At 39.7% G+C, this 15293-nt stretch overlaps 1 protein-coding gene across 1 annotated transcript in view; it reads right to left on the bottom strand.

Moving 5' to 3' along the window:
* Nucleotides 1-13579, bottom strand: part of LOC150068499 (uncharacterized) — a 24389-nt gene extending 10810 nt beyond the window's left edge. Inside the window, exons 1-4 of the mRNA XM_090328707.1 lie at nucleotides 13542-13579; nucleotides 9069-9195; nucleotides 5439-5532; nucleotides 1087-1205 (exon numbers count right to left, since the gene is read on the bottom strand). Of these exons, the coding sequence (XP_090184833.1) occupies nucleotides 1087-1205; nucleotides 5439-5532; nucleotides 9069-9195; nucleotides 13542-13579 (378 nt within the window). The remainder of the gene's footprint in view (nucleotides 1-1086; nucleotides 1206-5438; nucleotides 5533-9068; nucleotides 9196-13541) is intronic.
* Nucleotides 13580-15293: the final 1714 nt, after the last annotated feature.

Genomic DNA, 15293 nt, shown 5'->3' with positions numbered 1-15293 from the left:
TTTGCCTTTACCCTGAAGTTTCTTCTCAGCCTCTAAATTTTATACTTCTGTAACATGCAAGACAAAACTGTGAACTGAAGAAGGCCTAGGTACTTTCAAACCCACTTTCATCTCTAGAGGACTTCCTAAAGTCTTCCAAGTCTAACTTAATCTCTCTTTCTATCTCTGATGTGATGAGGTTCATTTACTCCTTTTATTTCTCCCAGTGCTTGTCTTTCTCCGTTGTATCTTCAGTCTTCCCCATGCACATAAGTTGATAGAGCTGGAATCTGAAGCCCAGTGGTCCCCCTGCTATAGCGCTACTAGAGGTCAGGTTGACTAATTGCAGAGGCAGCTACAGTGCTAGCAACTCAGTCAAGCCAGTGGTTTTCAGCACAAGAACTCACAGCTCATATCCTTCACCCATGAAAAATTTAATTTGTTACAGGATAGCTTCATGAACACATGGCTGGGAACACCTTTTATCTGGATGCTTCATCAAGTTGCTTCAGCTCTTATTACAAACTCACCAATACAGATTGGTGTCCTAAATATGCTTTTCTGAAATAGAATGGAATGATTTTGATTTTCAATATTTGCAAAATTTTCCAGACAAAATTCAGCAATATCAAGATAAAATGAAAGCCTGAGTCAGTTCCTGATGGCCCAGACCTATAATCCTAGCTACTTAGGAGGCTGATCTGAGGACCCAAGTTTGAAGCCAGCACAGGTAGTAAAGTCCATAGGATTCCTATCTCCAATTAACCACACATACACGCACGCGCACACACACACACACACACACACACACACATTGGAAATGGAGCTGTAGCTCAAGAGATAGTGACAGACTTAAGTGAAAAAGCTCAGAGACAGGGCCCAGACCTAAGCTTAAGCCCCAGTATAGGCACAAAATTAATTAAATAATTAGTTAATTTAAGCTAGGATACATGAAATATCATAATGAAGAGCAGGATACAATAGAGTCAAAGGCTCAAATATCATGAGTGTTAGAAAGTGCTCTGGAGAGATGTGCAAAGCATTAGTTCCTGTAGAATGGAGTCATAAATGAATTAATGGAAAATATGGACTTTCCTCAGCACTCACCTTGCATTCCTCCCAATTCTCTTGTAGCCATGTTGCCCATTTGTGTTTTTCAAGGACTTGTTTCTTTGATTGGAATGCATCCCTCACCTGTGTGAAAAGCAAATCTTCTTCAGAGGGCCCTAGTTTAAAACATAAAAAGCAATATCACAAGATGAGATTATGAAAGGGTCAATTTAAGGGGATAGGAATGACATCTTTGTTTCTTTGCTTAATTTTTGCCAATTGATTGTTGATCTAGCCTGGCAAGGTGGCTCATGCCTGTAATCCAAGCTATGCAGGAGGCTGAGATCTGAGAATCATGGTGCCAAGCCAACTCTGGCAAGGAAAGTCCAATTATCTCCAATTAACCGTGATAAAGCTGGAAATGTTATTTGTTTATTTGAATTAAGGAAGGGAAGGGGAAAAACAAAATGATGAGACAAAGGACAAAGGATGAGCCAATATAATAGGGAAATTGATAAGACAATATGTTGGAAATGAACTTTGTTTATTTGAAATAGGAAAGGGAAGGGAAAAACAAGGTGAGTTGGGGGATGGGGAGGGAAAGTGGGAGAAAAACATGGGAAGGGGTAACAATGTTCAAAAAATAATGTTCTCACTACCTTATGAATGTAGCTGTAACTCCTCTCTATACATCACTCTGATTATAAAATTTAAAAAAATAGCCAAAATATGTACTATGAGCCATTTTATTATACTATTTTAAATTCTTGATCGAGGTTCAAAGCCAGCCTGGGCACTGAAGACTGTGCGACTCTTATCTCCAATTAATCACTAGAAGAGGGGAAGTGGGGCTGTGGCTCAAGGGGTAGGATGGTAGCCTTGAGCTGAAGAGCTCAGGGACAGTGCCCAGGCCCACAGTTCAAGCCCCACTACCGGCAACACCCCCCCACACACACACATGCACACACATACACACACAACCAGTGGTTACTTCTATTAATAGAGGGAAAAATCAGCGGCTAAATTATATCTATCTCAGACAAATGAGGAAAAATCACTAATATTGTAAATTTCATCTTCACATAATTCCTTTTGAAGACTATCAAGTCACTGCTGATTTTCATTCTCTTTTGTCTCTTAATTGAATACACTTCCTCACCTTGACAATCTGCCTCTTCCTCTGTGTGTGCACGTGTGCGTGCTCATGCGTGTGTGACTGGGACTTCAACTCAGGGCCTGTGCACGGTCCCTGAGCTCTTTTTCTCAAGGCTGGCTCTTTACCATTTGAGCAACAGTGCCACTTCCAGATTTTTGGTAACTTATTGGTGATTAGAGCCCCAAGAACTTTCCTGCCTAGGCTAGCTTTAAACCACAATACTCAGATCTCGGCCTCCTGAGTAGCTAGGATTATAGGCTGGTGCTGAGCTCAAGGTTTAAATTCTCACATTTTCCTACCTGAACTGCTTTCTCTGGGTTTTTCTTGCTTGCTTCTTTTCTCCAGTACAAATGCACTTCCTTAAACAGTGTCATAAGCTGATGTGCTCACAATCTTACAGACACACCTACAAATCCTCACTTGTCAGGGAATCTATGCCCCATTGTCTTCCAATTTTCATTTCAGAACTCATTTCCTATGATCTCCCAACCTCATTTATCCTCCGAATAGAGTTCATTATTGGAAACTCCTAAGGTTAGGAAAGGCTAGCTCCTTTCTACTACAGGACCCAGTGGAAGGTAGCGGGTGGGTGAATCTCAGTGGCTACTTTTACTTTGTTAAGCTTCACTTTCCCACATCTTCAGAAACTCAGAAAAACCTGAAGCAAGGGCCCAGTGAATATGGAGAACAATGTTGTTTGGGATTCTCAGTAACTAATAAGAACAGACTCTTATACCTTCACAGACATGTGTGTCTTCTTATGCCCACAGGCCAAGCTCCCAATGTCAGCCAAATCAGAAAGTGATCTTGCAGTTCATTATCCTGGTTACCCCCAGTTATAGCCCTGTATTTCTATGCACCATTTTCCCAGACCATTTGCACTCATATCCACCATTCTGTTATTCTGGGATAGTCAAAGAACAGATAAACCACACACACACACACACACACACACACACACACACACACACACACACACTAACTTAACTGCAACAACCTCAAGAACTAACTTGGCTTCAGTGGCGTGTTCATATGGCCTGTGGTGGGAAATAATGAGTTTATTTGTGAAGGATTTGCCGAAGGTAGTGAGAGAATGAGCCCAATAGTTCATTATTTTGAAACTCAAATAAGGTTCGTTTGGTTTTTTTTTTCCACCAGAGAGGGGAGAGGCTCAAATGTCAGCTAGCATATATGACATTTTTCTCATAATGAACTTCATTGTGGCCAATTGTAGAAACCCTTTGACCCCTGAGCAGGTAAGGGGCAACCAATTTACAAATTAAGGTATTTTTCCTTAAGAAAGGCTCTTCATGACTGAGATCATTGGAGTCAGAATTTATAACATAGAAAACTGGAACAATCACCACATTTGTCAAGGATACCTTTGAGCAATTCTCTCTTTAACTCAACCTCTCAACATTCCGTAGCCTTTTCTCTGAGTAAATATTCCCTAGGTTGTTATGCACCACCCTGTATTGTTTGTTGGAATACTATTGATTCTCTGCTCTTTTAATTATTTCTCTTTACAGTAGCTTTCAAAAATTTCTTTGACATTGGTGGTCCAGGGTCACTTCCACTATCAGGAATTATATTACATTGGATTTCTTTTTTTTTTCAATCAGACATACTTGGTAATCGAAGAGATAGCTTAGCAGCTAAGAATTGCAAAGTGACAGCTCAGGAAGATGGGCTTTTACCTGTTCACCTCAGAGCTTGGTCTTTGTTCCAGCCTGGATCTGAAATGTGTAACACTTTACCAACTTGCTGGGAGATTTTTCCAACAGAATCTAGTCTTTAAAAAAGGAATTTTGCCAAAGCTTTGCTCTGTGGCTTCATTTAATTGTGAGAGACCATACGTCTATATTGATCAGACCATCAAAGACTTGGTAAAGGCTAATTATCACACACAGGAAAACTTCCCTTCCCTTACAAACACTCCCTGGATGTACAATGGAGCCAGGTTAAGATCAACTGAAATAATTTGACCCAAAAGCTAATCTGGAAAGAGAATGATTCTTACCAAAATGTTTTTGAAGATACGTGTTTGCCATCTCACAAGAAAATAAGCAAAATTAAGGGCTTCAATAGATGGGATTGTTCTCATGGGGTCCCCTGACTTAGTAGACACGATGTTGCTGCTGATGGAGGGGAGGGAAGTTCATGCTTTTATTTCTGCAGAGCCACGATGTCCTGCAACCTCTGCCCATCCCCCATTCTCTCTACCCACTGCGTTCAGAAGGCAATGCAGTCTCTTTCTCCTTCTTCTTACTGTGGCTGCCAAATATGTGAAGGATTCAGTGGGACCCCCGAGCCAGGCGCACAACGGCAGACACGCCCCAGCATCCTCTGTCATCCTCTGCGGTGCGGTCAGAAGTCTTCCCCAGCCTCATCTTTCTGAATGTTGCTCATAGAATGGGCCTAGGAGGGAGGGTCTGTGACTGGATTTCTTGCAACACATCTCACGAATGCAGACGTGGCACTGACGACTACCTCAGATGCTTTGTGAACACGAAACGTCTTCACATGATATTTTATTTTATTACTTTTTGAATCTTATTTATTTATGCTGGTCCTGGGGCTTAAACTCAGGGCCTGGACATTCTCCCTGAGCTTTTGTGCTTAAGGCTAGCACTCTGCCACTTGGAACCACAGCACCACTTCCAGTCCTTATTGAATACTTAATTGGAGAGAAGAGCCTTTGGGATTTTCCTGCTTCAAACTGGGATTCTCCGATCTCAGCCTCCTGAGTATCTAGGATTACAGGCAGGAGCCACCAGCACCCAGGTGTATGTACACACTTTAAGACCCAAATGATGTCTTGCTGGCTGTGTCATGACACAGACCTCACTTCCATTTACCCAAGAACTTTGTACTCGCTCTCTCCTTCCTTCCTACGTACGTGAGTGTGTGTATGTGGTTTGTGTACACACAGATTTACTTTTACAATAAAAGGCTAAATTGAGCTAAAAGTCAGAGTGGTTATTATTAGGTAGTAGGTGTATAGGTTTTTGTCTTTCTACTTTTTGCAATATTTGGTACTGAATGTTAATTATCTACATATTCAGTCAAAAGAATATACTTTTAAAATGACCTCACATTTCATCAGTTCTATAATATGGGAAAGAGGTACAATTTAAACCTTCAAATAGTGTTTTTTTAACCCCTCCTAAGTAATTGTGTTTTAATTCATACACACGCAAAATTCTTAGAGCAGGTGCCCTGATTAGATGCTAGAAGAATATACAGACTTTACCTTCTCTTACTCTTGGGCAATGCAGTTGGCTTCCCTGAATGTCATGTTGTTCTATTTCGTGCCAAGTGAGGTATTTGCAGAAATCGGATGGAAGCTTTAGAACAAGAGAGAAGAAAAATGGACAGGTCAGTCTAACTCTGTCTCTAAAAGCAATGCAAACCCATGCTAAACATGCAATGGTACGCGAAAGTGGATGAACTTAGTCCATTCTAAGTATCATGGTGCTGTTTAGCCACGTCTCTAACAGATTTTCTTTTGCTAGCCAATGTCAGAATGAATAACACATGAATCCACTTTACATTAAAGGATGGTTTCCTCCTTTAATATTTATTGAATGTTTCACAAGGAATCTTGTTTGACTTTAGACCAGTTCTAATTGATAAGGGATCTTCGTATTACATACATTCTTCACTATATAATTCCCAGAAGTCATTTCAATTGTGCAAGCTGTGTCCTTGTGAGGTTACCTGCGGGAGTCCCTTCACATATGATTACTATTTTCATTCTTTAGTGTAATTTTCTTCTGTAGGTAGGGTACTGGAGTTTGAACTCAGTGATTCATACCTGCTGCCAGCTGGAGCGCTACCACTGAAACTCTGTAATGTCTATTTGAACGTTTGATATATTTAAGCTCTTCCTCAAGAACTCAGTTACAGATTGTGGCTTGTTGGCTATTCACTATTCGGATAGATATTTCGGGGAAGTGTTCCAGTTTATTAATATTGTCCATAAAATATGTAGCAAATATTGGAATGAAGTATTTCTAGTGTAATTGTTTTTCTTGTCTTGGACAGTAGATCATTAACCAGAAAATGTGACAAAAATCACACATGGGACTATTTTGTACTGTTTACAAATACTAACACTGTGATCGATCAAATTCCCAACATTTTACAAAGACAACGATAGTTATAATATTAACATGAAGCAATGAAGCCAAGGACAAGGCTCAGTCCCTGAGTTAAAGCCCCAGAACTGGCAAACAAACAAACAGTCTGGAATATTTAGCTTAAAGAAATGTCACTAATGTCCTTAGAACAGCTGTGTTCATTTAACTAAGCCACAATTCACATAACTTATATTTTGACTCAGTTATAAATTTGGGTGTCTAATGCAAGTATCAAAAAGATTTCCAGCCAGGTTCCGGTGATTCACACCTGTAATTTTAACTACTCAGGAGGCTGAAATCTGAGGATCACAGTTCAAAGCCAGCCCAGGCACAGAAGTCCATGAAATTCTTATTTCCAATTAACCACCAGAAAAGTGGAAATAGTGGTGTGGCTCAAAGTAGTAAAGCATTAGCCTTCAGTTGAAAAGCTCAGAACAGTACCCAGGCCCAGAGTTCAAGCCCTGTGACTGCCCCTGCTCAAAAAAAATTCCACCATTAGATGTGATTGCAAAGTTCTAGATTAAATAAAATCAAGCATTTCTTTGCTACAGGATTTCCAGAACCTTTAGCACTGAATAATTCTGCTAGATTTTAAGCAGAGACATTTTTATTCCTGTCCCAATACATGGAACTAATGTATTCTGTGGCTGCATCAAATTAAATTGGGAAGAAGGGACTTTCTAAATAATTTAATATTGATCTTTTAGTTTCATTGCTTACCCACTAAATGACCTTAGCTGTTCCAGTAAATATACCAGAATATTCACCTCAAAAACAGATCTAGTACCAAAAGCTTTCTACCTTATTAACAGTAACACACACACACACACACACACACACACACACACACACACACACAGAGTTAATGCTTGAGCTATTCTTTGAAATAATTCTGAGGGATTTGCCAATAGGCTTTGAAGAAATTAATTTATCCTCTGACTCTTCTTTAGAACAACCAATAAACATAGCACTTTACACTAATAAGAAAAGCCTATATATGGCTGTTCAGGATACATGTTTACACTTCTGTCCTAACATGCTATAAGTTTTTAGAAATTTTCTTTTCTTGCTAATATTAGAGAATTAAAATCCCTTGCATGTTAAATTCCTTGGAACTGCCACCTTCCATTATCTCCTTTTACAGTTTGAAGAGGGTCTTTCTAGAAAAAGAAAAGAACCTAAGCTAAAATGATGCCATTTGAGAAGAAGTCTTCCATTTCTTACTCTGACATCTAATTTTTTGTTCAAAAGCCTGTTTGATTTTTCTTTCTTTTATAGGAGAATTTGGAGTTGATGATATTGTGTAGAAAGCTGTGTCTTTTTATCAATATGACACATCATATGATCATGTGACTTTTGTTTTTGTCTGAAGAAATTGTGAATGTTTAGTCAAGCCCTGGGAACTCATGCCTATAGTTCTAGCTAATCAGCAGGCTATGATCTGAGGATCACAATTCAAAGCAAGCACTGGCAGGGAAAGTCTGTGAGACTTACCTCCAATTAACCATCAAACACTAGAATGTCAGTCATAGGCAAAACATGCTTAGCACACAGGCCCTGAGTTCAAATCTCATATTGGTATATACACACATACAAATACATAAACACACACGCACACATATACATGCACACACGAAATAATAATATTTATGCTTGGCCCTTTTGTTTTGTTTTGTTTTTGATTTTTGTTATCCCTGGGTAGGGTTTGAACTTGGGGCCTTGTTCTTGGTAGCCTAGCATTCTATGACTTGGACCTTCAGCCCTAATTTTCATGTGTTAGGTTTGAAATAGGGTCTTGCTTGTGTCCAGGACACATGGCTGATTTGAGAAGGACTTCCCTCATAGATGGGATGAGACTTAGGACCAAGTCAGGCCCCCCAACCTCCCCAACTCAGCCTCACATACAACTCAGGGTGAGGAGCACTTACCATATCTAGGAGCAGAGATGGGATCTTCAGAACTTCTCCTCTCAAGCTGGCCTTGAACTTTGAGCCTCCCAAATAGCTAGCATTATAGCTGTGAGCCACTAGCACCCAGGGTTCATGCACGCGCTCTCGCCTCTCTCTCCTTTCTCTCTCTCTCTCTCTCTCTCTCTCTCTCTCTCTCTCTCTCTCTCTCTCTCTCTCTCTCTCTCTCTCTCTCTCTTTCCTCTGTCTCTCCCTTTTAAATTCTGATGAAGTAACACAGCCTTACTAAGATCTGTATTTCTTTAAACCAAATATTCTGGGATTAAATATGTAGATATGGATGGCTAACAGTAAGCTTCATTTCAGTTAATTTATTTAAAAATATAGATTGCATCTGTTTTATGTGACAAGAACTCTGATAGGCACTGGGGATTTAAAAAAAAAAGTTAAGTTAAATATAGGGATTGTATTTTTTTTTTTTGACATGGGCCTGACCTCTGGGCCTGAGCTCTTCGGCTCTTCTGGTTTTCTGGTGGTTAATTGGAAATAAGAGTCTCATAGACTTCCATTCCCCGGGCTGCCTATAAAGTGCGATCCTCAGATCTCAGCCTCAGTAGCTAGAATTACAGGAGTGAGCCACTGGCCCTCGGCATTTTTTTTTTTGTAATTTATAACTCAGGCATGAATAAATTTCTAATCCAGTGGATTAAGTGAGAAAATTACAAATGAAGGGAAGAAAGAAACCCTATCTAGGATTTATTATAAAATGTTAAATATAGGATCATATATGTTGAATAAACATCATCAGGCCCAGGACAAATGGAAAATGCTTACCTGGGCTGCAACTCCTGAATGGGACCATGGCTGACTGGTTCTGTGTGGAGTCGGGGATGGCCTACTGGTACTGAAGTGGCCAGAGCTGCGCGGAAGGCCTCGGTGACTGCTGGGTGCAGCTGAGGAGCTGAGAGAAAGAAAGGACTTCATACATTCTCCCATCCCCTTGCAAGTCTTTAAAAGTGAATACTGCGGTTGTCCATACCAACAAATGAGAAGCACAGACTTTTCCATTTAGAGAAGAGGGAAATGACAGCCTCAGAGCTTGTCTAGATTTTTCTAAGGACTTTCACATTGCCAAGTCTTCTAACTATGGAGTTGTAAAAGGAGTTGCCATTTAACTCAGCATGAATACAAGGTGTCTTGATCCATGTCTCCCCTTTGAACATTCTCACCCATCCCTCCTCCCATCCCCACCTGCGTTCTCCCTTACTTCTACTCTCCATTCATCCACCCCTTTCTTCTTGAACCCACATCATCCCTTTCAAACACCCCTCTCCTGGTGTTCATTTTGTTGAAGTTTGACCTGGTGTTTGACCTGGTGTTACACTATATAAGTTCTGCCTCGAATCTGATGTTTTTCCATTAATACATGTGTATACATTTGCATACCACTCAACATATCGAAAGTTTATACGAAAAATGTGGTTTCCACTTCTGAGCAGAAACCCCTCCTTCCCCCCTCTGCGTCTGATTTACTTCATGTAACATAATTTTTCAGATCTTTCCATTTTGTTTAAAAAAAACCAAATGGTATGATATCATTCGTTCTGATCAAAAAGTAAAATTCCATTGTGTTTACACAGCAAATTTTCATAATCCATTCATCCACGGAGGGGCATCTGAACTGATTCCATACCTTAGCTATGGTCAAGAATGCTGCCACACACTCCCTGATTTGAAAAGGAATACTTCCACATGCATGTGCACTCATTTTTAGTGACTAGTCTTTCCCTCGTTTCAAAACTTGATTATGATCAAGAAAGAGTTGTGTGCATGGCACAGATTTTTTGAAAAGTAAAGGCTTTCAATAAAATTAATATTAGAAAATCCATATTTTAAAAAGACATGCAAATTATACCTATATGATAAATTTTGTTTATTATATTATGTCACATCCCTGTGACTGTTATTATTAATATATTAAATTTGCAGCCCACAGTCATTAAACATTTGCTGTATGCATGATCCTGTACTTATCCTGTAGAAAACAATATTACTTTGATTTTGTGGATGAGGAATCTTAAATGGGTTAAGTCACACTAGTGAACTGTGTGTTAGCCACAAGTGTTCAAACATGAATCACATGCAGAATTGGCCTGTTTGCTGTCAATCTCTCTCTCTCTCTCTCTCTCTCTCTCTCTCTCTCTCTCTCTCTCTCTCTCTCTTTCTTTTTCCCACCTTCCCTCCATCCCTCCCCCCTCTCTCCTTTTCTCTTCACTTTCTTTTTCTGTTTCTTTCTTTTGTGAGCACTATCCTTGGCCTTTCTCAAGGCAGGCCCTCTACTACTTGAGCCACAGTACCATGTCTGGCCTTTTTGGTATATGTGGTACTGTGGAATGGAGCCCAGGCATTCATGCATGCTAGGCAAGTACTCTATCATTGTGCCACACTCCCAGCCTGGGCTGCTTTAAAAATGGCAAAATCTGGGAATTTAGCCTAATGTAGAGTGCTTGCCTAGCATGCACGAAGACCTGGGTTCAATTCCTGGTAGAATCCCGCTAGAAAAAAGCCAGAAGTGGTGCTGTGGCTCAAGTGGTAGAGTTCTAGCCTTGAGAAAGCCCAGGGACAATGCTCAGGCCCTGCGCTCAAGGCCCAGGACTGGCAAAAAAAAAAAAAAAAAAAGGCAAAATCCTGTCATTGTTAGGATGTAGTTATTATGAAGAAAATCATTAATATTGATTCTTTTCCTATTCTAATGGCTTCAACTAGCTATATATAGATAATTTCTTGTGGGAAATTACACCTTTAAATTAAAACCATCTTTATGTCTAAGAACAAATGCTAAACCTCAATAGAGGAACTCATGAGAAATTCATTGCAAATATATCCACACTCCTTCTAGAATCCTCTCTTACTCCCCTCCCAATCCCCACTAAAACCAGACACATGCAGTTTAGTTGGTATATTGGTTTACTCATTTTTAATCTTTCGGCCTGTAGTGAGCAAACAGTTATCATAAATTACCAATCTAAATTGCTATGGAAGAGGAATTAATTTTATTAATGCTCTTATAGAAAGCTGCTATGGAGTTGGTGCCCTGACTGGAACTGTACAATACCTGTCAGCCATGATTTATAATGACTCTCACACAGGTGGCTTTATCTGAACTGGCCATCTATTCACGGTTTTAAAAAGTGTAAAGTGATTAACCAGAATGAATCAGGTGAACTTAGAGTGTGGGATTAAAAAAAAAATAAAAAGAACTCTGGACCTTATCAATTCAGAAGCACCTGCTATCAGAAGATGGCTACCTCTCCAGGCATAAATTTATAAGTCCCATAAATTGTGTGCTGTGGTGGAAGTGTCTGTTAATTAAAATGTCAAGTCTCAGATTACATAGTGGTGTGAGGAGAAGGAAGGAGGAGGTGGCAGCTGGCTTCATTTCTGAACTGAATTGCAGCTCCTTAGCAGAGTGAAGCTCCAGTCTATGTCATCCACACTTGACAAAGACCTTGACAGCTCTTAGGGAAAAGGGTTATCAAAATTCAATAGAGTAGAATTCCATTGTGTATTTACACTACCATATTTTCTGGACTGATTTATTCACTGAGGGGCCTCTGGTTTGATTTCATATCTTGGCTATGGTAAACAATACTGCGGTGAACACAGTTGTGCTGGTGGTGTTACTGCAGGCTGGTTTGTGGTCTATTCGATAAATGCCAGGGATTAAGATAGGGAAGCTCTATGATTAGTCTTTTGAGGAACCTCCATACTGCTTTCCAGAGTGGTTGAACAAGTTTACCTTCCCACCAACAATATAGTATCATTCCCTTCTGGCTATACCACCTCAAGCACGTTTTTGTTAGTTTTCTTGATAGTGGTCATTCTAGCTGGGATGAGGTCCAATCTCAGTATGCTTTGATTTTCTTTATTGCCTTTGGGTTTTCATTCTCTTTTGTTCACTAATCTGTCTTTGGGAAGGTTAAGAGGGGCACAGAAATGGAGGGACAAAAGTGAACAAATGCAGCAGCGGTAGTCATTAGACACCAGGTTGAAAATGAGCTACATAATTTGTCGTGGGGAAAAGAGGGAAAAACTTGGAGAGAGGTAGGGAAGGGGGGACATGTACTCTGAGTGCACAGAAGAAATGCGAATCAAAAGTTATATAATCATAACCTCTCTGTACACCTTTTTAATAACAATAAAATTTTTAAAAAATGAAAGATTCCTATACACTATGACATAGGAACTATGAAGTCCTACAGAGAAAGAATCAGTCTCTGACCATTCCATTTACACTCATTGCTGTGTCTTAAAAGCTTGGAAAGCAGAAAAGAAGGGAGGGTGGAAAGGAAAGAGGAAGGGAGGAAGAGATGGAGGAAGGGAAGGAAGGAGGAAAAAAGAAGAAGAAAGGAAGAATGAGGAACGGAGAGAAGGAAGAAGGGAGGGGAGAGAGAAGGAAGAAATGAAGGAAAGAAAGGGAGGGAGTGATAAAAGAAGGGAAGGAGGGAGGGAGGGAGGTAAAGAGGGAGGGAGGTAGGTAAAGACGGAGGGAGATTTATAAAGATTTTTCAAGTTGAGCAATACTACTTTTAAGGATCATTTTAATCTTGCAGCTTCTAATTCTAGTCCCCAACCTTTGTATAATTAACCCTTGTCTTAATTCTAAGGAGTAAACAGAAACTATAAAAGTTTTCATCCACTTTTATGAAGCCACAGCTTACTTAATCTTAAAAACTGAACATGTGAGTAGCATTTGTGAAAGAGAATCAGGTTAGACATTAATAAGAAGTTAAAAGACAGCCAAGAAAACTACAAAATTCCTAATGTTGCGTTGTTTAGTAATCAGTTACCTTGAGAATCACTTAAGAGAAAACTTTGAAACATATTGACTTTGGGCCTCTTACTAATTCATGAACCAGAATGGTGGCTGGCATTTGTGAGACCCTTGGTCTTATTTCATTGAAACCTAGGCTAGAAATTCCTAATGGATAGCATGTTTCAACTATGTTACCTTCTGCAATTCACATGCACCCCCAGAGCTATTACCTAGAATGCAAGCCCACTTGTCTCGGTGAATGGCGTTTGAGAATGACAATCACATTTGTGGGTGACTCAGAGAATTCCTCAGGGGAAAGGGAGGGGCTTGTTTCTCTGTCAAAGCAGCCTTCCCAGTAAAGTGGTTCTCATGACTAAACTCTTCAGGTGAAATTGAATCTAGTAAGTGATCCATTTCATTTGCTCATCTCTTCCTAAGTAATAATTAAGATAACAAGAGAAGCAGAGTTAGCTTTAATTTCATTTTCCTACCTTTCCGACATGTCTGGCAGGCAATCCCACGTCTTCATGCCTTCATAAAGCTATTTTTTCTGAGGACATTTTTTTTCCATCAGCCATTATTTTTTTTTGGGGGGGGGGATCTTCATGGATTCACCGTGACCAAGGGAACAAAGCTGTCGCCTAGCAACAAGGACCTTTAAAAGGAGGTTGTGTTACTCATCCCTTGCAGCAGTGTTAGCCTTGGACATTTTATATAGCCAGTTGTCTGCACCGGGCTGTAATCAAACCTGGACATGAGAGCCAGGAGACAAATGGCCCAGTCATGACTCTGGTGAGTTTTTGAAGTGTATGCATTCAGTCTGGGGTTTGGTTGAAGAGATTCTTGGGTAGTCTGCTTCTCAATATTTTGTTTCTTGTTTTCTGCATTTCTCAAACTAGAAGGAATAAATGGAAGGTACCTAATTCTCACTTGAACTTTTGAGCAAAACTCTTTGAATTGAAGGCAGGGAATCCTGCTTACCACAAACAGAAAGAAATAAATTTGTACTTCAAAGGAAACATGCTCCACCTTTACATAAAAAGAACAGAGAATAAACTAGAACATTGCATAAATATGATGGGTCCCTCAGATAACAGATAACACTAATTTTTTTTTATTTCATGAGCCAAGAAAAGGAAAATTTAGAAACTTAACCACTGTGCAGAACCTCCAGTTCTGGCTTTTTGTCGGTCCATTGGGGACAAGATTTTCATGGGTTTGTCTACCTGGACTAGCTTCGAAGAATGGTCTTCAGATCTCAGCCTCCTGTTCTTCCAGTCTTTTGTGAGACTGATTAAGATTTCATTAAAACACAGCAAGTTCTTATGTATTTATAGATGCTTTCATGCAACAAGGCAGAATCAAGTCATTGCAACTGAGAAAAGTAGTATATATAATATACATAATATATATTACCCACAGATATATATATATATATATATATATAGAGAGAGAGAGAGAGAGAAGAGAGAGAGAGAGAGAGAGAGAGAGAGAGAGAGAGAGAGAGAGAGAGAGAGACAGAGACAGAGACAGAGGCAGAGACATAGTCTTTGACAGGAAGACAATATATAATCTCTAATGAAACAAACAATCCCCCTCCCCATGTAGGTATTTACTATTTTTTGTTTCCTTTTTTGTTTTGTTTTTGCTTGACTTCTATCAATTGTTTTCCTTTGTGTCATCATGGTAATTAGCCATGATGTGAAGCTAAGATATAATATTTAAAGAATTTTTTCATAAAATTCATTTTAGGTTTCTTCTGAAATTTAAAGGAAAAAAATGTATCCTTTTGGTTTTCACAGTACTTAAATCCTGGAAGAGATGAGATTGTTTTGGATAATTTCTTTCTTTTTTTGGGGGGTGTCAGTCCTGGGGCTTGAACTCAGAGTCTAAAACATTGACTTTTCTCAAGGCTAGCACTCTACCACTTGAGCCACAGCACCACTTTTCTGTGTATGTGGTACCGAGGAATTGAACCCAGGGCTTCATGCGTGCACTCTACCTAGGCCCTGCTCTCAGCCTATTTTGGATAATTATAATCCTACCGGGGTTTAAAGACCTGGAGGAGGAAAAGCAACAGTGTAGGAGACAAAGTAAATCATTTCTCACTGTTTACAAAGGATTTAGTGTAGGAAGCAACTGGCTGGCTCTCTCCTTTTGTATTGCTAATGTATGCTGACTAGGACTGTTAGGGAAAAGGTTTCCCTTTGTTGCAGAGTACTTGGGGAAAGTTAGTTCTCAGA

This window comes from Megascapheus bottae, chromosome 1, assembly GCF_031878675.1.
Source record: "Megascapheus bottae isolate mThoBot1 chromosome 1, mThoBot2.hap1, whole genome shotgun sequence".
In the NCBI taxonomy this organism is placed as follows: domain Eukaryota; kingdom Metazoa; phylum Chordata; class Mammalia; order Rodentia; family Geomyidae; genus Megascapheus; species Megascapheus bottae.
This window is presented reverse-complemented; position numbering and strand designations above follow the sequence as displayed.